The 22,058-nt window shown below is 42.9% G+C and overlaps 3 protein-coding genes and 1 non-coding gene across 7 annotated transcripts; all 4 read right to left on the bottom strand.

Annotated features, from left to right (window-relative positions):
* Positions 1-429: 429 nt before the first annotated feature.
* rbx1 (ring-box 1, E3 ubiquitin protein ligase) lies at positions 430-2,362 on the bottom strand. Its single transcript, XM_069701312.1, has 5 exons — positions 2,253-2,362; positions 1,386-1,464; positions 1,223-1,293; positions 687-772; positions 430-601 (listed from the first exon to the last, which is right to left on the bottom strand). Exons 1-5 carry the CDS (start codon positions 2,328-2,330, stop codon positions 589-591), a joined length of 327 nt encoding a protein of 108 aa, XP_069557413.1. The 5' UTR covers positions 2,331-2,362; the 3' UTR covers positions 430-588.
* Positions 2,363-2,577: 215 nt separating this feature from the next.
* On the bottom strand, positions 2,578-2,649 carry trnaq-cug (transfer RNA glutamine (anticodon CUG)). The gene has a single exon. It is a non-coding gene; the product is annotated as a tRNA-Gln (tRNA).
* A 338-nt stretch (positions 2,650-2,987) lies between these two features.
* On the bottom strand, positions 2,988-8,438 carry chadla (chondroadherin-like a). Its single transcript, XM_069701080.1, has 10 exons — positions 8,280-8,438; positions 7,734-7,928; positions 7,500-7,655; positions 7,188-7,333; positions 6,075-6,313; positions 5,665-5,927; positions 4,904-5,240; positions 4,429-4,781; positions 3,637-3,803; positions 2,988-3,455 (listed from the first exon to the last, which is right to left on the bottom strand). The coding sequence occupies exons 1-10, from the start codon at positions 8,436-8,438 to the stop codon at positions 3,146-3,148; spliced, it is 2,325 nt and encodes a 774-aa protein (XP_069557181.1). The 3' UTR covers positions 2,988-3,145.
* Positions 8,439-9,218: 780 nt separating this feature from the next.
* Positions 9,219-21,451, bottom strand: LOC138622491 (ran GTPase-activating protein 1-like). Of its 4 annotated transcripts, none has more exons than XM_069701337.1 (16): positions 21,352-21,451; positions 20,217-20,336; positions 19,970-20,097; positions 19,484-19,543; positions 19,088-19,267; positions 18,488-18,622; positions 17,980-18,138; positions 16,804-16,917; positions 16,301-16,400; positions 15,958-16,042; positions 13,430-13,580; positions 13,059-13,175; positions 12,863-12,968; positions 11,958-12,046; positions 11,424-11,545; positions 9,219-10,054 (listed from the first exon to the last, which is right to left on the bottom strand). In XM_069701337.1, the coding sequence occupies exons 2-16, from the start codon at positions 20,326-20,328 to the stop codon at positions 9,973-9,975; spliced, it is 1,740 nt and encodes a 579-aa protein (XP_069557438.1). In that variant the 5' UTR covers positions 20,329-20,336; positions 21,352-21,451; the 3' UTR covers positions 9,219-9,972. The 4 variants fall into 4 exon arrangements, with proteins under 4 accessions (XP_069557438.1, XP_069557440.1, XP_069557439.1 ...); XM_069701339.1 differs by lacking the exon at positions 21,352-21,451 and adding an exon at positions 21,302-21,321; XM_069701338.1 differs by lacking the exon at positions 21,352-21,451 and adding an exon at positions 20,977-21,290.
* Positions 21,452-22,058: the final 607 nt, after the last annotated feature.

Genomic DNA, 22,058 nt, shown 5'->3' with positions numbered 1-22,058 from the left:
AACAATTATCCAACTGATGGATTCTAATTTTCCGTTGATTATTTATCAACTATTTGATCTCTAATAAAAACTTGTCATATTTACTGTGAACAACCAGCGAGACGGCGGTGCCGTCGACTCCGACTGAACGTGCACGTGGGCACTTTAACGGAGCCCGTCGTTTAAATCGGGGATGAAGGGACATCGAGCCGCCTAATCTACCCGGAACGTCCGTCTTCCGGCCAGAGGATTACCCGCTCTGCGACACGCGGCCCAGTTCGGCTCCCGCCGGGCAGCAAAACCCGTCTGACTGAGCAAATTCCCGTCGCCGTGTACGCTGAAGCTTCATTAACCAGGTCACGAGAGCGAGTCTTTGCACACAACCAGCTGCAGAAACTCACCAACATTCACAGTTGACAAAAAAACAACAACAAAAAAAACAAACCCTGCTCTGTTTGTGACAACGTTCCTGTTTATTTATGTACTTACAACATACCAAAACAAAGACAAGGGTGTAAAATAACAACTAGTACAATAAGCGGGAGGGAATAAGGAAGCAGTGAAGGTGACCGCTCGCAGAAGCCGAGTGAGACGTCAACAAGAGTACAGCTAGTGTCCGTACCTGTGGGGACAGAGAGAGACGATGAGGTGGTTCGGTTCACTCTCCATCTGAACTGTAATACAGAACTGGACGTGATGACACTTACTTCTGAAACTCCCACTCTCTGTTGTCCAGAGGACAAACCTGTCTGGTCTTCAGCCAGCGAGAAATACAGTGAAAGTGGAAAGCGTGCTGCGGGAGAGACACCAGAGTGCTTATTGTCGTTTACGATTTCTCCATTTCAAAACCCACGACTGCAGTCAGTCAGATTTTCCTTCTGCTTCTCGGGTTGATTCGATCAGTTGAGAAAAAGATGCCGATTTCTCATCTGTCAATTCAAGTTTTTTTTTTTTTTTTTAATTATACAAATATATCCAAAACATTTACCGAGTGCATCTCTGATTATAATCACCGTGTCGGTCTTCTACGGCCACTTGACCCGTAAAAAGCATTATGCTCTCAACCTTTGTGGCGTTCGGCTATAAAAGATCATTTCGTTTTACATCCGACCTTTTCACGACCCGTGTCCGTGTCACCCGGGGCGACCCGCAGACCTTACGAAATACTAATACCCGTTTTAGACGGAGACAAATGAAAAAACCCGATCGGCGACAGACGTAAGAGGCAGATGTGGACACTCACATTGCAAACTCCCCAGGCTACAGTGCACTCCTCAGAGGTTGCAGAAGCCTGGTTGGCCTGGCACTCTATGCCTGAGGAGGAGGAGGAGGAGGAGGAGGAAGAGGAGGAGGATGTCAACAAAGCAGCACAACAGCATTAATCAGTGATGTCCAGGTGTACTCACAGAGATCCATGATGTGGTTCCTACAGATAGCACAGTTGTCCACCACGATGTCCCAGGCCCACAGAGCCACGGCGTTCCACTGGAAGGGAATCAGCAGCAAACGTGGTCTGAGAAACACATTTATTCACCTGCAGGGTGTCTCTGAAACTAGGAAGATTTCATTAGAGCTCCACTTCACGTTATGTTGAATTAGATTCACAATATTTTCATGCTTTATTTGGACAGAGTACCATTAAAGGACACGGTAAGTGGCTCACAGTAAAATGAGCTCCAATAACCTGATGGACAGCAAAGAAAAACATAATAATAATAAAATATAAAGTTTAATTAAAAGACGTTTTAACTCTTAAAACAGGACATCTTTAAAAGAACCCGAAGAGCTTCGGAAATCGCGGTAGACATTTTAAAACTAACACTTTCTGGGTCTGGACGTTCATTCAGAAGATATTAAGTGAAATCAAATCGGATTTAAAAATAAAGGAAGTCGCGTAATATCGCGATAAATCTCGAGAAGCAGCTTAGCTACCGGAGCTAACGTAGCTGGCGGTGATACGCGGTTTGTTGTTCAGCATTTTGCGGTTTAACGTTAAAACGTCTTCGCCGTTGTTACGTAACCCAAGTTGCACGCAAGTGATTTCCACGAACACGACGAGATGCTCTCGTTTTTTTTGTTTGTTTTTGTTTTAAATCCGTAGTTTTCTCGACAGAAGTGCAAATTCATGCCCAGTTTGAATTAAGCTAACAGCTAACTAGCTGCTGCGTTAACTGACGCTAAACCGCTAGCATGCTAAAGGCAGGTGTTTCTCCCGCCGCAGATCAAACAGCCTCTTCAGTGTCTCCTCGTCTCTTTTACACGACTTTTACTACCTTCTTCACTTCAAACCGCTTCTTGCTTGCTCCGCTGTTGGTGCCGCTCGGCGTATCTACGTCCATAGCTGCTGCCATCTTGAACGGGAAAAAGTTTGACGTCACGTGCGACTTCGACCGGAAGAGCCGTCGACGACATCCGGTTGTTGTTATTATTATTATTATTATTACTATGATGATGAAATCCCAGATTGTTTTCGAGGTGAAGCTGGTTTTGGTTTCGAGTTATGAAGAATAATTGTATTTGCCGCGTAGTTTAAAAAAAAAAAAAAAGTTATAATTTCACTTTAAAGTTAAAGAGCGCAGCAAAAAAACTTACAACCGCAGGTTCCACCGAGATTTGAACTCGGATCGCTGGATTCAGAGTCCAGAGTGCTAACCATTACACCATGGAACCTTCAGGCCTCACTGCCTCTCAACCCAACACTTATTAGTATATCACTAGTGTGTGTGTGTATATATATATATATATATATATATGAATATGAATGATAATAAATGTATATACATATATATTTATATATGTGTGTATATATATATATATATGCATCTATTATCATTCATCTGGTATTTTATGGTTTTGAGCTCAACAGTCTCAACCCAGAGTTCAACGGGATTTATTTGTGTGTTGCACAGATGTGGTTTTATTCTCCGTCAACAAGTTTTTTTTTTTTTTTTTTTTTAATCAGAATCACATTTTATCTCTTTACAGTATTGAGACCAGGCCAGTTGTGTTGAACTGTTTATTGTGTTTGAATAGCAAAGAGTGCATGTTGTAAAATCCAAATAGTTGTAATCTTGAGCACTTTAAATAAACCCATAAACATGATGTTCTGGCTAATTTTAAAACAAATAAAACCATAAACGGACTAAACTCAAGTTGTTATGTTGACTCATTCCAGCGTTTTCTTGTTCTTGGTCATTTTTGGTGTCACAGGTTTCCTCTGAGGCCGTCTCTTGGGTGGTTTGGCCAGTTTAGCTTTCGGCTTTTCAGGCTTCCCGTTGAATCTTGTGGACTTCAGCTGGCTCGGTTTGGGTTTCTTCCCTTTCGGAAGTGCCGGATTCAAAACAACCTTCTCATCTGCAGGAGAGAGGATTTCTGGGCAGGACTTGAAGACTTGGACGTCCCGGAGCTTCTGACCTCTGAGCTCGGGAGGGCGACCACACGTTGCAATGACCTCTAAACTCACCTTCTCCATCCACCTGAGCAGCGGACACAAAGAGACAGAGGGAGGCACATATTCAGATAACAATGCGAACAGTTAATGATCGAGGCGAGCTGATGATTCTTTGAACATGGATTTTACACCCTGTGCCCGAAGGTGTGAAACTTCTCTGCGAAATGATTTGGAGAGTCCTGATTTCAGGTAAACTGTGCACAGACCTGCGCAGGGGCAGCAGAGGACAGTCACACAGCAGGGGGTTGTCCTGCAGGTCGACCACCTCCAGCTCGGTAAGTGGGTTCAGGTCAGGAAGCTCCTCCAGCTGGTTTCCTCTCACGGTCAGAGCCCTCAGCCCTGAGCCCAACCCCAGCAGAGCGTCCCCCGACATCTAACACGTAGCCAATGACACCTCTTCAGTACTTAGTTTCACATATAGTCACATCTACACGAAATATTGAAGGCCGGTGGTTTTCATTTGTTGCAGTGATTCCATTTAGAGATGAGTGATCATTATTGATCTCTCTTTATTCTCGTCTCACTCCTCAAGTTTGTGTTTCTGCATCCTGTCTTTTTGGGCAGAGACATCTTCAAAGCATCCAATGAGAGGGAGCTTACATCAGACACCATTAAATCAAAGCAGCAGCCGATGTGAAAGAACCGTAACGTGTGTGTCGCCTGGTTGTCTTCACAGCTATGAAGAATGTCACACAGACGTTGAAAGGCGATGATGTCGTTTGACTCGTACAGCGTAACGGCAGACTGTCAAACAATCATCATTAAACAGATAGTTGTGGGAAGGAGAAGCAGCAGTGACTTGATTCTCTCTTATGTAGTGTAAATCAACATAATCCTGGCTGGTGTTTGCCACCTCCACGTTGTTCTATAGGTGATGTAACAGATTTAAAAACAACCAAACACAAGAAAGAAAGGAGAAACTATAAACACGATGCAAAGAACACTTTCGATATGGGAGCTTATCTCGCTCGTGTTAGCGCATACAAAGTTTCTCGTACCTTCTTCATTCCCATCCCATCCATGTAAAGCCTCTTCAGACTTTGGGATACGGGCCGGAAGGCCTTTGGTCCGACCCAGCGGATCGGGTTCTGCGACAGGTCGAGCTCCTCCAGATTCGGGGCCTCCAGCAGAGCGTTGGTGGGCACCTCGCCCAGCTGATTTGAATCCAGGTGAAGTTTCTCGAGTAAAGCAGAGCTCAGAGCGCGCTCGGCGATGACAGTTATGGTGTTATTGCTCAAGTACAGCTCTCTGAGTGTAGGGGTCACTGAGGACAGCAGACCCCCGGGCTCCAGCTTGGAGATGGCATTTCGCTCCAGATGTAACACAAACAGATTTGGTAAGAGTGACAGAGCTACAGAGGGCACGGAAAGAGACAGAAAATATCCACGTGTTAGTTCCACACTTTCTTACATACGTACAGAGTGAATTTCTTTCATCTACATGCAGCCAGACTCAATGTGAGAAACCACTGACCTGATCCGGGGAACTGCGCCAGCCGGTTACCCTCCAGGTGGAGGTAGGTGAGCTTGGGGACTCCAGCAAAGGCTTTGGGCTCCAAGGATGTGAGGTCATTGTCCGACAGATACAAATATAAAAGGCTCTTCATCCCCTGAAAGGCACCGTCTTCGATTTCGTGGATTTTGCAAAACTCCAGGTGAAGAGAAATAACCCGGCCGGTGCCCGGGAAGCTGCTGGCAGGAAGGTGGTGGAAGTGGTTGCTGCGGAGGTCGAGCAGCTGCGTCTTGGTGGGGAAACCTCGCGGGACTTTCGTATGACCCCGACCCTCACACGTGGCATGCTGGGCTTCAACCTGGGGAGGGTGAAATATGAATGTAACATTCACAAAACATCTTCATAAAAATGACAAGAAGTGGTGGGCAAAGTAATACCATATTTTATTTAAGTATAAACTAACTTTCTTGGCCACTTGGGGGCAGCAGAATTAAACCTGAACACAACTTTGACCTGTTAAAGTGCTTTAAACTGATATGATAAACTTGTTACTGAACAGTTGCCTGTGCATTTGTATTACTTGGAAGATTCTGTCCACCTGATGAAGGTCAGTTCAATGATTACCTCCTTGAAGCATTGTTTTTGCTCTCCCCTATCCCCTGGGGAAAATATGTGGCTCTTTAGCATTTAAATGCACCACTGTGATCACCAGCTAACTGCCAACCGGGTCTATCTGCAGTGTTGTTTTCTTTAATTTTTTTCAACAAAAAAACGACGCTCACATCACATTCACAGCTAAGCGGACACTTGGCTTTCTGCTTGGGTTTGGCTGTGGCCGTGGGCGGGACGCTTCCCGTGCTCTCGTCATCCTCCTCCGTCAGCGCCTCCCCCCTGCTGCGGCAGCGCAAATCCAGAGGAGCCACCGCCTGCAGCGGCTCATCAGAGAGGTGAGGAGGTCCAGCACAGGCTCCCAGCAGCTTCACACCACCAACTCTCGCCCAGTCCTTCAGGGGCCGCATGTAGCAGTTACAGTAGACCGGGTTGCCTTTAAGAAAGAGGATTGTCGTTCAGCATGTAGAGATGACAAATGAGCCACTATCATACATTTTCAGCCAGTTTGATTGTAAAAATGACAGCTTACAATCCTCTCAGCAAGTTTTAGTCAGTGACGAATTTTAGAACCGAGTTGTACCAGTCAGGTTGAGGCTGACGAGCTCTTTGGGTCCTGAAAGGGGCTCCAGGTTACGAAGCTGGTTGTGGCTGAGGTCCAGGTGGGAGAGGAGAGGTGCTCCGGACAAAGCCTGGTCCGACAGGTCCTGGAGGGACATGTGGTCCAGGTAGAGGTATCTGAGCTTCGCCATGGAGACGGATTCTTCCCCGAGGTAGATCATGGCGTTGTGGCTCATGTCCAGCCGTGTGACCTCACCGAGTCTTTACAGGTCGGAGAGAATGAAGTAAAAACGATGACCGATACAAAACGAGACAAATTTAATCTGGATCTTTGGGGCCGATACCGATATTAGAGGATTAAAAAAAAAAACAGAATTCAATATGTCATGAAAATAAATCAATAAATAATGCATTGATTTCTTAAATGTGTTTATTAAACAACTTTGACTCTTGTGACATTAAAATGTAATAGAGGCGGGATTTTTTTTTGCTGGGATCGAGAAAGAAAAACAAATAGAAGTTATCCCAAGCATCTTTTTCTCCATTATGTTTTGTAAAAAAAAGTTTTCATATTGGCGCATTTCGGCCAACATGTATATTGATACTGATTTATCTGTGATTGGCAAATATCATCTGGCTGACACATCAGTCAGGTTTTAAAGGTGACTGATGTCAGTATGTTGTTGTACTGATTCTTCCTCTATTGTCTTTCAAATGTTCCTCTAGAAGTTTTCTAGTTTGTATCGACCTGTTATTGTGATTCTCTACTGTGTCTTATTATCCACAATTAAAAAAATTAAAGAAAATAAAAATAACACTCTTAGGGGGACAATTATTTGCTGGTTCACAGCAGCATCTAATTTGTGGTATTTTAATTTAAAGCTAATTTGTTTACAAACGGCTCACAAATATATACTTGAAAAATAAAAGGCAAAATAATTTTCTAAAACAGCTGGACACTGTTGTTCTTCATCAAATGTAATTCAAACAGGAGGAACCACTTCATCTAAGTGACAATCCAAGGATCCTTATTTCTCTTCCTGGTCTCATACTGGTCAGTATTTGCGACATTTTCATTAGAATATCAAAAATAACACCTATATAATGCCCATAATAATCCTTCAGAAAGTCCCACCTGGTCATCGTCTGTGTGGGGAAGAACTGCAGCTCGTTGTGATCCAGGCTGAGGCGGCTGAGGGTGAAGAGTCCAGCGAACGCCTCAGTTGCCAGGTTGTTCAGGGAGTTGCGGCTAAGACGAAGCCACTTGATGTTTTGCAGACCCTTAAAGAGGAGTCAGATTAGTCTTGGTTACGAAAGATCAGATTTGCAGTACAACAAACCAATCAGACTATTCCTTAATTGTGGAGCGTGTGTCTGCGACAGCTTCTTGAATTTCTGCCCGTGTCTGTGTTGCTGACTATAAGTGTTTCCCCGTAATGCGGAGTACCTGGAAGGCCATGTTGGGGATGTAAACCAGCTGGTTGTGGGTGAGGGCCAGCATGTTGAGGAAGCCGAGCTGAGAGAAGGCTCCAGGCTGGATCTCCTCCACACGGTTGTGGTCCAGATGCAGCTCCTTCAGAGAGGAGAGGCCGTCAAAGGACTCCTGCAACAGAGAAAACAAGAGAACCTTGTATCTCCACATCTGAAAGGTCCGTGGTTTAGTTTCAGCCTCGGATCTTACCTGGTAAAGGATGTTGATTTTGTTGTAAGCCAGGTTGAGGGAGACCACGCGGCCGAGCGTGCGGAAGGCGCCCTCCTTCACCATGATGATGTTGCAGCGCTGCAGGTTGAGGTGGGTGAGGTAGGGCGTCTGCACGAAGGCTCTCCTGGGCAGCACCTGCAGGTTGTTGTTCTTCAGGTCGAGTTTCAGTGTAACCTGCGGCAGTGATTAAACAAAATGGATGATCTGCATGAGGCAGCGGTGACACACAATCATCAGACTGGACTGAAATTAGAAGGACCCCGAGTGGAATTGTGTATTTCTGATAATGGGATGGACAACCATGCACCTAATAAGCAAGCCTACCGGGTAGAGGTTATTTTAGTATGCTGTAGAGCCTTTGGTATATCTGTACAGCATGAAGAACGCATGCAAGCTGTCTTAAGTAAACTGTAATTTACCTTTAGTTCATTTTGGGTGGATAAAATTGACCAAGTAGTCCACAGCTGTCATTTACCAGCCGTGTGTGGTGAAAAGGAGGCTCTACTCAGCCCTCGAACTGCTCACCTCGTCTATAGTCGGGGGAATCTCCGTTAGGTTCTTGCCAGCGCAGGCTACGGTGAGTTTGGTGAAGTCACAGCTGCACTCTCTGGGACATTTTCTTGCCTCCGCGGGTAAACTCGGACTTAAAGTCAGCAGGAGGACGGCAGCAGAGAGGAGCAGCATCTGTGACAGTAAAACAGGTCAGAAATAGGAAAACAAGTCAAAGCTTTGGGAATCGTCGCGGCAACACGCAGATTATTCTGAGCATCACTTATTTGCAGCGTTTCGGTGCTATTCCTAAAATAACTCTGTATTTAATACTCAATAACTTATATCTGGACTGAAACTAAATGTCAGCTCATCAAGCGAGAACTCTTTTGCGGAGTCCAACATCCAAAACAAATCTTGATTCAAAACCCAAACTCAATTAAAAACAAAAACAAACATTGGCCTACCTTCAAGCAGAATGTCCCGACGTCACAGCTCCCCTGGGAACATGAATTATAGACGGATCGTGTATGAATCCGCCAGTTCAGGGTTCAGTTCTCTGCCGAGGACTTTATACCACCCGGAGTGTGTCCAACATTTAGTCTGAGGTTCCAGCAGGCTAACAAACGAGCATCTGGCAAATTCTTCACAGTGACCTCTGACCCCTGTGCCCCTTCACTGCAAATTAACACATTGGCACTACATTTTCTGACGACTTGGGAGGCTGGAACACAAGAAGCAAGCAACCGTATATGTTGATATATGAAACTAACTTCAACTATATTTGGTTCGACACCCAAAGCTGGTTTCAAAACAAAATACAATATCTGGAAATGATGGCAATGAAAACAGTCCAGCTGCTTTTATAGCTGTTGTCTTGTACAGTTTTCAAATACTTTTATCTACATGAACTGAATTATTATAGTTTTCGAATGAAAACTGTACGCAGACAATATGCAATGATTGTAGAAGACATCGAGCACTCAAATGATTTTAATTTTGCAATACATTTCCAAAACCTTTGTAACCGGCACCATCAAAGGCAGACAATACAGTTCATTTCATCCCTTTTGATCGTTTTATTTTGCAGCCTTAATTTGGTCATGTTTCTCCGTCCAATATTTTCAGAACATCATCATTTGACCATATTTGTATATTTAGTAAACACGGAATATAAAAGAGAATAGTTAAAGGTAAATATGAAATAGAAAACACACTAGCTGATAGTTCAAAGTTCAGATTAATCCTGATAACAGCTTATCTGGTTTGCTTCATAGTGGAATTTGTGCTTCGAGCAGTCCAGAGTCACTAACCAGATTTCAGGTCATGTGGAGAGTGAAGCATTTTCTTTTTCACCACACCGGGTGAAATCCAAGTTGTCAGTGCTGTCCTTTGTTTGTATGAATGTACATGAAGGGCTTCATCTACTTCACCCCATACGAGCAGATTCTGCTTCAAAAACACTCAAGTCAAGTCCAGCGTCCAGAGAAAGGTGTGTAGTTGAACTCGTGACGGACAGCAGTGACACACTCAATTGTGCCCGAGCGAAGGCGTCGGTTGGACTTCAGATTTGGGTTCATGTGTGATGGTTTCCAAGGGTCCATCGGTGATCAGTCAAAGTTCTGTCTGTGTCTGTGTGTGTGTGTGTGTGTGTGTGTGTGTGTGTGTGTGTGTGTGTGTGTGTGTGTGTGTGTGTGTGTGTGTGTGTGTGTGTGTGTGTGTACAATCCTCAGCTCTCAGACCTGACTCTCTGCAGTGTTAACTGGAGGCTGTTCTTTGCATTGCCACATGACTCCAGGACCTTGTTGCTCCTGTGAATGAGAACACAATTCAATGTTTTAACCATCAACTTTATATTTCTATTTTCTTAATACGTTTCGGGTATTTTATCTATCTTCATCAAATACGTTATCTCGAGTTAATCCTATTTAACATTCCTGATGTAAATATTTACCAGTGCACCAACTGTGTAGCAGAAAACGCTCCCCAGCAAATATACCACTTACTTCTGTCTGAAGCTGCGAGGTGATGTTTGAGGAAGAGCTGCAAACAACGTGCCAACTCGTACACCAACTCTTCAGCAAGGTAAGAATCTAATTTTATTACATTCCAATGTTGTGTGGAAAACTATTCACAAATCAGAGGCATGCTGCTCGCAGCATTGGGCTGGGTACCGAACTTCCATACTTTCATGGCCCTGATTGAATTAGTCAAATCTAACTTCATTACTTAGGCTACATCCACACTATATATATATTTTTTTATTTTAAAATGCATAACTTTTGCTACTTTCACCCAGTGATAAACCTCATCAGCATCAATGAGACAGCGTTTCCCATATGGCTGTAGATGGGCGGCCCCTCCACGTACATTAAATCACTTGATTTCAACTTGTGTAAGTACATTTCACATTAGGACGCCTTATTTTACTCTTTCTGAACAGATTTGGGCCACATACCTGAGCTGCGTGTGCTGCTGTATCTGGAGGTCACTAAAATCTACCGACAGCCTCCATGTGAGGCGTTTGAACATCAGTAAATTCTAGCATCTAGCAGTGAACATCTGTAAAATGAAGCTACAGAAAACAAAGTGGGTTCCACTCTCCCACGTCACTTGCATGAAAACTAAGGATTCGTACCGTAATTTATAATGTCATTCTACTAAACTGTTTTTATTTGTTTTTTAAATTGGCATTGAAAAAAGTTTTGTACAGGAACAGACACTGACGTCAACGTCTTGGTTATTTTTTTTAACGATATCCAGCCCTATCACAGCATGATGGAAAAAGTCCAATTATGGCCTTATTTCTTGTTCAGAACCACATGAGTTTTGCTGCAGTGTAAACAGACTACAAAACAGATCTTCTTCTGTTGTATTTCTGACATGAAAGCTGCCTTATTAATTTGGTATCCGTAATATCAAACACTAGCAGTTACCACTGTAACACAGTTGGAACTGAAATCCATCACGGCTGAAACTTTATTGGCTATTCATTTAAAGTTCTTTGCATATTTATGTTAAATATACGTCAATGGAACTGAAGGGCTGAATTATAAAAAAAAAAAAAAAAGTATTAACCCATTCCAAAACGTAAATGAGAAATCCCCAGCGTCACAACATTCATTCACGTTTTGTACCTGGAAGCTGCCTGTTGATTGGCTCATTCTGTCACGTCCTTACCGGGACATGAAGGCTTCCAGCACCGCCACGTTCTCTTGGGGAAAGTAGTCTTGTTGAACAATGTGCTCCAAGGCATGGAGGTGGCCAGAAACCACGAGCACAGGCTTGACCTTGTCCTCGCTCTGAGCAGCACAGAGGACGGATGAGGGACGGATGAGGGACAGTCGAACAGAAGGGAGAAGATAAGAACACAGGAGTATTAAAAACAATGGAAAATCCAATAAAAAGGCTCAAGTGCGTAAAGATTACAAAACACATTAGAAATTGACAAAAATAGGAGGCATGATCAAAAAGTTCACGGACTGTTGCGCAAGAACGAAGCGCAGCACACAGATGTGCATGGAGCAGGGAAAGATGTGACCTTTGAGTTACAGGATTAAAAGTTGCGTTGCTTGATCAACATCAGCGCCTGAGTTCCACACAGTCTTGAGACCACTGGGACATGAACATCTGTTATCGGTGCAGTCTTGGAACATACTACACTACCAGGTTATGTACTTTAGCAAACTTTGAGTACGTCCAAACAAACCTTACCTTGATAAGTCCGAGCAGAACTAGCAAAGAAGAAACAAAGTTGTAGCCATGGAAGGAAGGAGTGGTGAAAGCTTTCCTCAGAAGGCCATCTGTTAAAACAAAAACATCTTATGAACCGATATTGAAACGGAGAGCAAAGTGGCTATTTTCCTTTGGTGCCCTAATCAAGCAATAAAATAAATATTCACCTTAAACATTCTATTAATATATTGTATTAATATAATATATTGTGTCCTAGCATCCCACAGAACATGTTCATGCAGTCTGAGCAGAGGTTGAGACAAAAAGCAGAAGCGTCCACAAACCATGATGTCACTCAGCCGCTAGGACATTTTATTCTTGTTCACATGGACAGTAAAAATATAACAAAAGGAGAAGACTAGGAGCCAAATTGTTTATGGTGAAATATGCTCATTTGTTTTCTTGCCAAGAGTTAAATGAGAAGATGGATACCACTCTCATGTGTGTATGACAAATATGAAGCTAAGAGAGACAGTCAATTATCTTATTTTAGCATAACGGGACGAGAAACGGGGGAAACAGCTGGATTTGTTGGAAGGGAACGAAGTCCACCTACTAACACCTGTAAAGCTCATTATTCAACACAATATAAAAAAATTTTTATCTAATACATACAAACAATTATGTTAGTGTAAAAAAACAACACAGCCAAGAAATAATCTATAATAAACTGGCATCTTTTACAGTTTTTTGTATCAAAAATAAGATGATATATCATCGTTTACTGAGCTAAAGTTAAAAGGTGGAGTTGAACACTAAACAATATATAAGGACCAAACAACATCAACACAAAATAACTACAAGACGCTAAATGGCATAAATCAAGAAGTAACACAGTCATTTAGTACAACAGTGATCCAATCCACAGATAGTCGGTGTCTTACCAATACTGTCCAACACTGCGTTCTTAACATCATTATTCTCCTCCTTGTACACAGACGCAATTTTGAGGAAAGCTTCAGCCGTTTTTGTAGCATCCGACACGTCCACCTAGAAAGGAAGACATTTCTTTAAGCCTTCAGTCGCTCTCACAAACAGACCGATGCAGTTCTGCGGGTGAAAGATGATCCCTTTGTTTACCTGCTGCTCGATCAGCAACGCTCTCTTGGCCCCCAGTTTGAGCAGCTTGTCGGGGGACGGGAAGCTGAGGAAGGAGGAGACATCTGGCGGTCGGGGAGCCGGTGGAGGGGTGGACAACTGGGAGGGACAGAGAGAGACGGGGACGTCAATAAACCACAACAACCAAACCAAACATGTGCATTCAACAACAGCTCGTGTGGCTTTTACATTGGACCTCATGTCATCTACACACAGCAGACTGATGCTGGTGTGCCGTGTCAGCATTATTAATAAAATACTGACAACGTGGATGCTGTCAAACAATAATCTAAGTTTAGATATTCAAGTGCTTCATTATCCTGCAACGCATCACACACACTTATTTATCTAACCTTGTTGCCACTGCTTTCCTCGTCCTCCTCTTCTTCCTCTCCCTCCTCTTCTTCCTCCTCCTCCTCCTCCACTTCTTCTTCATCTTCATTATCCTCCTCGTCGTCGTCCTCGTCGTCGTCCTCATCATCCTCCTGCTCCCCGTCATCGTCACTGAGGAACATTTAGAAACACACTTGAGTGAGGATTCTGCTCTGGGAGGAGAAGCATGTTTTCGCAGGGCCACGGTGCATCCTGGGTAATCTGATCTCAAGTGGTCAGCTGTAGATACATGTGTGAACGCAACCAGGAAGCAGTTTGATCCAATCTGCTCAGACCACATTCGGAGGTGATCTGGGACACATTTCATCCTTTCAGCAGTGGGAACACAAATGTGTGTAGAGCCACACTGAAGGACCGCACACTCAACCGACACCTCCGAATCAGCAACAGATGAATCCACTAGAAAACATATTCAGCGTGATTCTGCTGAGCACAGCTGATTTACCTGCAAACTGAACTGGTGGCAGTTTACTGAATATAAACACTGGCTGGCTATCTGATGATTGTTTCACCAAAGCCTCCTCTGGGTTTTGTTTTATCACTTTTGGTTGATCTCATCTGTACATCAGACGCACAACTATGGAAGAGCGCTACCAGTTTGCACCGTTCATCTGTCCACCGCGATGCAGAAACCCACCAGAATAATTCAATGATCTGAGCCTGAACCGTCGGCTCCGGTTGTGAATTACTCTCCTGTTCAGTCATTTACAGATGTAAAATACGTCATAAATGTTGTAGCATACATGCTTTGAGGCATCCTTCTCAAAGTGCCAGAACCACATGTCCTCCCCAGTTATCTCTTTTGACCCTGGATGTACCTCTTCCAATTCTCAACCCCCACGTCTTGAGACAACATGTGGACCTTTGTTAAACTGCTCTGGCTCTTGTTATTACCCCTTTTACCTCATAAAAACCCAAACCTCCTGCCACAAGTGACGATATCCACACATACACCCTTTTAGGTGTATAAAACCTGTCACTTTGGAAACAACATCCTGCCAGCCGAAAACCACAGGACATCCCTTCAACCCCCTTTTGGGTCACAACAGCTCCAACACACCGACTCCAAAGTTGGTACTCTCCAGACGCCAGATGATCGCCAGTATGAAACATCTCGAAGAGCCACGTCTCCCTCATGTGGTCGTAGGTTTTGGTGTCACTAAACTATATCCTGAGTCTACAGAAATGAACATCGTCTAACCCACCAGATCTCTTCCCCTCTCTCTCTCTCACTCCTCTCCGCCTCCTTCACCTCTCTATCTGAGTAATTAGGTCGAATGACCTTATCGTTAAAATGTGATGTGTTGTAATGATATATCTCATCTTACGTTGGTGAAGTGAAATAAGGGACTTCTTTTATACATAGTTTGAATCAAATCGTGCCAAACGTGGGCCTTGCCCATCCTCGGCACCTGATCTTTCAGATTTGATTCGTTTTAGTTTTCTTGTATTCGTTTGAGATTCGTTTTCCTTTAGATTTGTTTTAGTCTTTGTTCTTAAGAGTTTTCAGTTTTCTTTTAAGCGTTCTTTAAGTTTTGACTGAGTCATTTTATACTCGTTTTTGTTCAACTTTTGCACACATAGTTAATCAACTTCTTGAAGTACTTCGGCCACTTCGCTGATTAAGTACTTAATTCAACCCATTTTTGACGATTCAGTATCACTATTATTATTATTGTTGTTAACGCCGCGCGCCAGGTCAGCTCTAAGCATTCATCAAAGTTATAACTGGTGACTATTAGAAATCGCCGACCCGAGATCGCCGCCACCTTGCCGACGTCCATCCTGACCGGGACGTGCCGATTCCATCTTCCAAGACCTGACTGGTTCTGATCTTTGGGGTTGACGTACCAATTTGTCATTACAGACCTAGATTCACCCATTCGATCCTTTCTCCGTTAGCTTAGTCTTAAATTCCCTCTTTCACTTCACCATCAATAATTAGAAGGAATTTGTACATTGTCATTAATATAAACATATCTACCATTTAATCATTTACTGTGTGAAGTTATGCAATAAACTCCTCCTTTTGCAACTTTCTGAGTATATCAAAGGATTTGAGTTCCGATACGAGAATTCTGGTTTAGATTATGATTGACTGATTTTATATTGATTTTACATTGATAATTTATCCAATATTGGACTGGTGCCCCTTCTAATAACGAGAGCAAGATCTAATCCTCACAAATCAAATTTAAATCACGCTACAATATATATTTAAAGTCTCATTTAATCCAGTGAGCAATGACGTCCCATTTTGTAAACTCTCTCCTTGTGTTTCTGAACGTGTTCACGTGTTTATTTACATGATGTACATGTTCGTCTGCATACAGAGCACACGTGGAGACGCATGACGATGCCCAGAGTGAACAGATGTACTTTGATAGGATCACCTAGAAGGCATGTTGTTGCCAGGTCTGAACAGGGCAGAGGAAGGACAGACGGGTTTTATAATTACAACACAGAAGTTAAAGTATGTTGTGATTACCTGAGTGATCCTAGAAGCTCGCTCATATTCATGCCTTCCATAGCGTCCTTCAAAGCTTTGCAGCCATCCTCTCCAAGGCAGTTACCTGAAAACCAAAGAGAACGTTTTACAGTCAGAGAAGCCAAATTAAATGTCAAGAAACTCTCTACATACGGTGTCTACAAATACAATGGAAAGCAGAAGAACTAGAGATAATCAGTCATCTACTCTTCTGAAGTCACTGATAGAAATACTTTGAAATTGATTTTTGGTTTCATGAAAATGACAGCAGCTATCTGCACCTTGGTAAAAACATGAATCCTACATAAAAAAAAAAAACATTCACAATGTTCATCAGTTGTACCATTTAGGTCCAGTTTCACCAGCTGGTCTTTGTCCTTTACTGCCTGCGCCACAGCCAGAGCAGCTTCCTCTGTAATCTCACCATACGACAGATTGAGTTCCTGTTGAACGAAACAAAATATTTACTCAGGAGAGAATAAAAATGTCAAACAAAAACTAAGGAGTATAAAAGTCCTGTCACAATAAATTTAGGATAAAGATGGTCAAAGTTCACAGATTTATGGTCAAATTACATCCAGATTGTTAAAAGACACACACACACACACACACACACACACACACACACACACACACACACACACACACACACACACACACACACACACACACACACACACACACGTGAAGGCTCACAACATTGACAGTGACTCTGCCTCTCTGCCAACAACAACAACAACAACAACAACAACAACATCATCATCATCACCATCACCATCATCATACAGGTCAACAAATTATTATTTGGAGAAGTACTGACAGCTCCGGTGTGTTCGGACCACTCACCTTGAGGATTGGTAGCCCCTCCGATACCGTTTCTGCAATCGCTTTGGCTCCTGCTGGTCGTACCAGACAGTCTCCAAAGTTTATTACCTGGATGCTGCGTACGTGTTTCAGAGCCTGTGAGGACACACGCGCATTATTTACTGCAGCTTCACCAACATCTCACCGTGAAATGAGAATTATTAGCACAAGTAAAACTGATGGTGATGTACAGCTTTTTTTTTTTTTTTTTTTTTTTAAAAGGCAGCAAAAATTCTCAGCCAGCAGAATTACCGATTTTGATCTCATGTTAAAAATCCCTCTCCAACGTAAATGTAAAAATCATCTTCAGATGCATCAAAAACAGTCTGGTGCCTCTTTAAGCTCATTGTTTTCTGGCAATTTTTTTATATTTTTTTTTATAGATAAAAATAAATAAATAGACAAAACAACAACAATAACACAATTAGTCTGTTTTTAGCTCTTCTCTGACGGGGCTCAGAACATGGCTGAACATTGGTAGTCTAATCTATTTGTTAAGTGTGATTGTTTGCTGGAACAGAATACCTTTTGGCTTCATTCAGACATAACAGAACGTTTATGGAAACAGTAATGTTCATACAGTATAGCATCTATAACATGGTGCAAAACAGGGAACAGTAGCACCCCTTGCAAACAACAGTGAACGCAAAAGTAACAACGTAAACATAGAAGAGTGCATTTTATTATCTTACAGGCTACACTGATGGATTTTAAATTGTATTTTGAGTACAGGTGATGCTCACCATGAAGTCCCTTGTCATTATCCTATTCTTTTAATCATTCATTACATAGAGAATTCTACTATTATATTAAGTCTGAAAGTGTACAAGCATAGAATTACTAAGTGAGGCTTTCATTTAATTTCCATTTTCTGCTTTCCCCCCATCATGAGGGGAAAAATCGTATAGACTGATGAAGGTGTTTGACAGACATGACTTCAAATGATGCCCTGAGTACGCTGGATGTGTAACAATGCAACTGTTTTACTTTATCATAAGATCAATAATAATAAATTACTATGTTTGGAATTTGTGTCTTTCAGCTAGTTTTGGAGAATTTTTTTAAAATTATTTGTTTCAACAATCATTTTAACGATGAGCATTTCACTGTCAGGATTGTAACTACATGTGATGATACTCATCAGTTACGTCTCCGTACCTGAGCCATGGCGATAGCCCCCTTCTCAGTGAAGGTGTTGTCGTTGAGGTTGAGGATTCGGAGTCCTGTGTTGTGCTGCATGGCTGAGGCCAGCGCTGTCACACCAGGGTGATTGATGCCATTCTGGGGCATGTGAACCTCCTCCAGGCTGCCCATCAACTGGGAACACAAACTGTCATTGTAAGACTCTATTTACACAGTCACACAACATTCATACAGAGAATAGCAGCAGTCTACAAAAACAGACTCTTACAGCTTCAAAGCACAACAGTCAAGCCATGTGACAATATAATCTGCCAGCAATATAAACTGACCAGAGCAATATTTAAAATAATGATGTAAAGTCGGTCAGGAGGACAAGCTGTAGTAAATTCTCTGTTCAATGATGAAAAGATGTACGCTCAACAACTGCTCCGATGGCATAAAAATGAAACATATCAGTGTTGTATTTTTCACACTCTGCTGTGTTTCCACAAATCCCTCCGTGAAGGAGTAGTTAATACTGTACCTGGAAGGCCTGAGCGAGGGCAGTGGCTCCATCGTTCTCCAGTCGGTTCCTCCCTGCAACAAACACCTTCAGGCTGAGGGGGGTTCCTTCTGCACTGGATTTTTTATGGCACTGGATCAATGAAGCAGCCAAGATCTAAGGAGTCCAAAATGTGTGGAAAGTATTTATATAACTTGACAATTTTGGTTCCTTGTCTCTTTATTCCTAACAATGACGTTATCAAACAATGTAGGCAGACATGTCTCATAGCGGTGGGAATCACCAGATGCCTCACAATACAAATCATTGTGATTTTAAACATTTTGTGTTATGCTGAGTATTTCGATAAGTTACATATATGGTGATATGTTGCGGTTTATTACCCTTTTTCAACTGCAAATTATGAAGACAGCAGGTTGGGAAATGCAAATTTGTTTGACCAATGAGCGCTGCCATGTGTGTGGGACATTTCAGGTGAGGGGAGGGGCCCAAGAAAAATATCTGCACAAGGTCCAATCACAATTGTGTTGCGCTGCAGCATCTTGTCACCACTGCAGTGCAACTGAATGCAAAATTCAGTTGCTCAACTGTATTGATTTTTGTTTTCATCTCCGGACTTACCTTGCCACCTCCGATGCCCATGCCACAGTTGTTGAGCCGTAGCTCCTGCAATGTGAAGCAGGAGGTGCTCTTGAGCAAATTCTCAATGCCCTTCACTCCATCTGGTCCAAACGCATTGTCGCTGAGGTCTAAAACAGTAAGCCTGGCACCCGCCAGCATCAGAGCATCACCCAGTGAATTCTACAACACAAAGAGAGAGAAGGGACAAAAGAAATGGTGGGATAAGCAAGGCACTGGATCAAAACAAAGACTAACTGACCACAGGCTGTATGCTACTGTGTGTAACAATTCAGGAGACGAGCCACACCAGTAGAGTGAACATATCTCAACAAGTTCTGACTGGAAGCCTGAACTTGATGTGACGTGAACAAGAGTACAGCAGAACAAGTGCATTACCAGCACAGCCGGGATCTCAGAGCGCAGACGACCAGTGAACATGTCACTCCAATAACAGCGCTGAGAGGGAGAGAGGAGAAGGTAAACAGTGTCAATGTCAGCCAAGAGACAATTGTGATTATATCCCACTAATTAAAGAAATAAAGAGCTGTTAAACACACTCATGTTCAATCTGTTGTCCAATATATTCCAGCTGGAAAAAAAAAAAGACTAATCGATCAAAATAAAAAATAAACAGCAGATATTTTAATAATCCCTTGATAATAATAATAAATGATAAATTGATAAAACATTCCCTCATCCCAGCTTTTCACAGTTATGTTTCTTTTTATATCCTCAGTAGTTTGTTGACATTACTTTGGATTGAAAGAACTTGAATCAGCTCATATTTACTGAGAAAAATTAAATGTCCTGGTAGTGAGATGAGTGTGACTGTATCATTCAAAACAAAAGTGCTGAAAAAGGTCATGAGTAAAAACTCCAAACCTTGAAGTCGCTCTTTGTCTCCAGGGCTTTAGCGATGGCCTGCGCTGCCGCAACACCTACAGTGTTTCCCTCCAGCCTCAGAGCCTGTAAACCGTCGAAGTCCTGGATCTCCTGCACCATCTCCTCCACTGGAGAGGGGAAGGAGGGTCAAGTGTGATTATGATAATAATAATTAATGAAATGCAAAGAGTTAAGATCTTAGATTGAAAAATCATTACAGCACTCACAGTTGCCAGCTGACACTCACCTGACTGGGCATCATCCAGCTTCCTCCCCTGGCCTTTGTAACTCAGCTCTCCATCCTCGACTCCGGTCTTGGCCAGAGAGTCTGCCAACTGCGCAACAATGTCTGACGCCATCGGGGCACCTAAGGGCCAAACACATCATTTACTTTTTAATTCTCATTCATAATAAACCATAGTATCCGCAAACAGTTTTTATCCAGTGACAAAACTGATGTCCAAAACATACAGCTATTTCTGCACATGCTGGCTTTACCTACTTTGTTTTTTATGGAAGGATTAGTCCACCAGTACTTACACCTGCTGTGTGATACAGTGCAGCTCAGACAGTACTAGTAGAAAGACACCAAGTTATCTGATGTCATATTTGATATTTTTGCTAATACTTTTGCTTCAGTTGGATTTTTAATACAAGACTTTTACTTGTAATGAAGTATTATTCCATTAATGCATTGGTATATATATATATTTTTTTTAACTTAGAAAAAGGATTTAAATACTTCTTCCACTACTGAGCTCAGATGTGATTGTAGAATTTGAACACGTCTCTATACTGTAAACAGCATGCAGACTGCATGTTGGTTAGGGACGAATCCTGGAGCTTCCGTGTGGGACATTAGTTCAGTTTGACTTAAAACAACGTGGTGAAGCCGGACACTTCTTGACGGGCCAACACCCACCGGGACTAAAAGTTGTTTGGACACCTGTTCCACATGGACGCAATCGGCGTACTAGCCGACTGCTGCTAAGGTAATGCTAACCCGCCTATCGGCGCCGTCACGGTTTGACGTCCGTGGAGCCGACGTGGTCGTTATTGGCAACGGCTCAGGAGCACCTCACGTGCTCATTATATAAATAACAACCGTAGTCAAGCGTTTTAGTAGTAAATACAATAAACCTTTGACTCGCTCTTTGGTTAAGAGATTATAACGAGGAGGGGGACTTTATCAGCGAGCTAGCACGGGCACATTAACGTGGGACAGAGCGTGCCTGTAACCCGGCCTCGTCGGTTAACGTTAGTCCACCTACACCGCCCGTTTGTCCGGTCCGCGGGTTGAGTTTGGTACCCACAAGACGGCCCGACCCGTACCTCGGCTGCATGTTCGTCCACTCCGTAGTAGAAATTAATACAGTCATTACCACAACACTGCTCCGCTGATGATTAAATCCGGTACGGTGACACGCTCCCGCTCGCCCCCGCTGTTCAAAACCAAATCCGGCACACTCGCCGACTTGACGACCGCAGAGCAGTGAGACAAGGGACGTGTAGTTCTATGGGACTACAGCGGTGCGTTCACGGACTTCTTCAAATAATCGTTTCTTCCTTCAAAGCCCGACTTCTGTCTGTGGGACTACTGGCTGTATAGGTTAGGTTATAGTTACTTTATTAATCCCCGAGGGGAATTTTGTTTTTGTTTCCGCTGCAGCAGCATACAGGAAGCAATAAGATAATAATAGAATAATAGAAAAGCAATAAAATAGCAGTAAAAAAAAATTAAATATAAAATGCACAGTATATACAGTACAGTATATATCTATATATATATTATATACAAACAACCAAGAAACACAGTCAACAGTGTTATTGTTGTGTGATGGATTTTGCCAGAGGTGAGTTATTGTACAGTCTAATTGCGGTCGGCAGGAATGATCTCCTGTATCTGTCCTTGTGACATCGGAGCTGGAGGAGTCTTTTGGAGAAAGTGCTCCGCTGTCCCTGCAGCAGGTGGTGGAGAGGGTGGTCAGGATTATCCAATATGGATAATAGTTTGTTCAGCGTCCTCCTCTCCACCACCTTTTCCAGGCTGTCCAGTTTGTAGCCGATGATGGAGCTGGCCTTCTTAACC

The sequence above is a fragment of the Brachyistius frenatus genome, unplaced genomic scaffold (assembly GCF_029030835.1).
Source record: "Brachyistius frenatus isolate BFR_SWC_R1_liver_20210118 unplaced genomic scaffold, ASM2903083v1 Contig_36, whole genome shotgun sequence".
Lineage (NCBI taxonomy): Eukaryota > Metazoa > Chordata > Actinopteri > Embiotocidae > Brachyistius > Brachyistius frenatus.
Note: the sequence above shows the minus strand (reverse complement) of the source record. Positions and strands in the feature narration are given on the sequence as shown.

What these genes read in the sequence shown, in the direction of transcription:
- rbx1 (XM_069701312.1), bottom strand. Translation starts at nt 2,330, where the DNA reads ATGGCAGCAGCTATGGACGTAGATACGCCGAGCGGCACCAACAGCGGA. An exon ending in AGCGGTTTGAAGTGAAGAAG is followed by an intron (nt 1,465 to 2,252) that starts GTAGTAAAAGTC and finishes ATTCCCTTCCAG; the next exon opens with TGGAACGCCGTGGCTCTGTG. An exon ending in TAGCCTGGGGAGTTTGCAAT is followed by an intron (nt 773 to 1,222) that starts GTGAGTGTCCAC and finishes TCTCTCCCGCAG; the next exon opens with CACGCTTTCCACTTTCACTG.
- chadla (XM_069701080.1), bottom strand. Translation starts at nt 8,438, where the DNA reads ATGCTGCTCCTCTCTGCTGCCGTCCTCCTGCTGACTTTAAGTCCGAGT. An exon ending in CGTCAGCCTCAACCTGACTG is followed by an intron (nt 5,928 to 6,074) that starts GTACAACTCGGT and finishes TCTTTCTTAAAG; the next exon opens with GCAACCCGGTCTACTGTAAC. An exon ending in ATGGGATGGGAATGAAGAAG is followed by an intron (nt 3,804 to 4,428) that starts GTACGAGAAACT and finishes GCTACGTGTTAG; the next exon opens with ATGTCGGGGGACGCTCTGCT.
- LOC138622491 (XM_069701337.1), bottom strand. Translation starts at nt 20,328, where the DNA reads ATGGCGTCAGACATTGTTGCGCAGTTGGCAGACTCTCTGGCCAAGACC. An exon ending in GCTGGATGATGCCCAGTCAG is followed by an intron (nt 20,098 to 20,216) that starts GTGAGTGTCAGC and finishes TCCCCTCTCCAG; the next exon opens with TGGAGGAGATGGTGCAGGAG. An exon ending in GAGCTTCTAGGATCACTCAG is followed by an intron (nt 13,581 to 15,957) that starts GTAATCACAACA and finishes AATGTTCCTCAG; the next exon opens with TGACGATGACGGGGAGCAGG.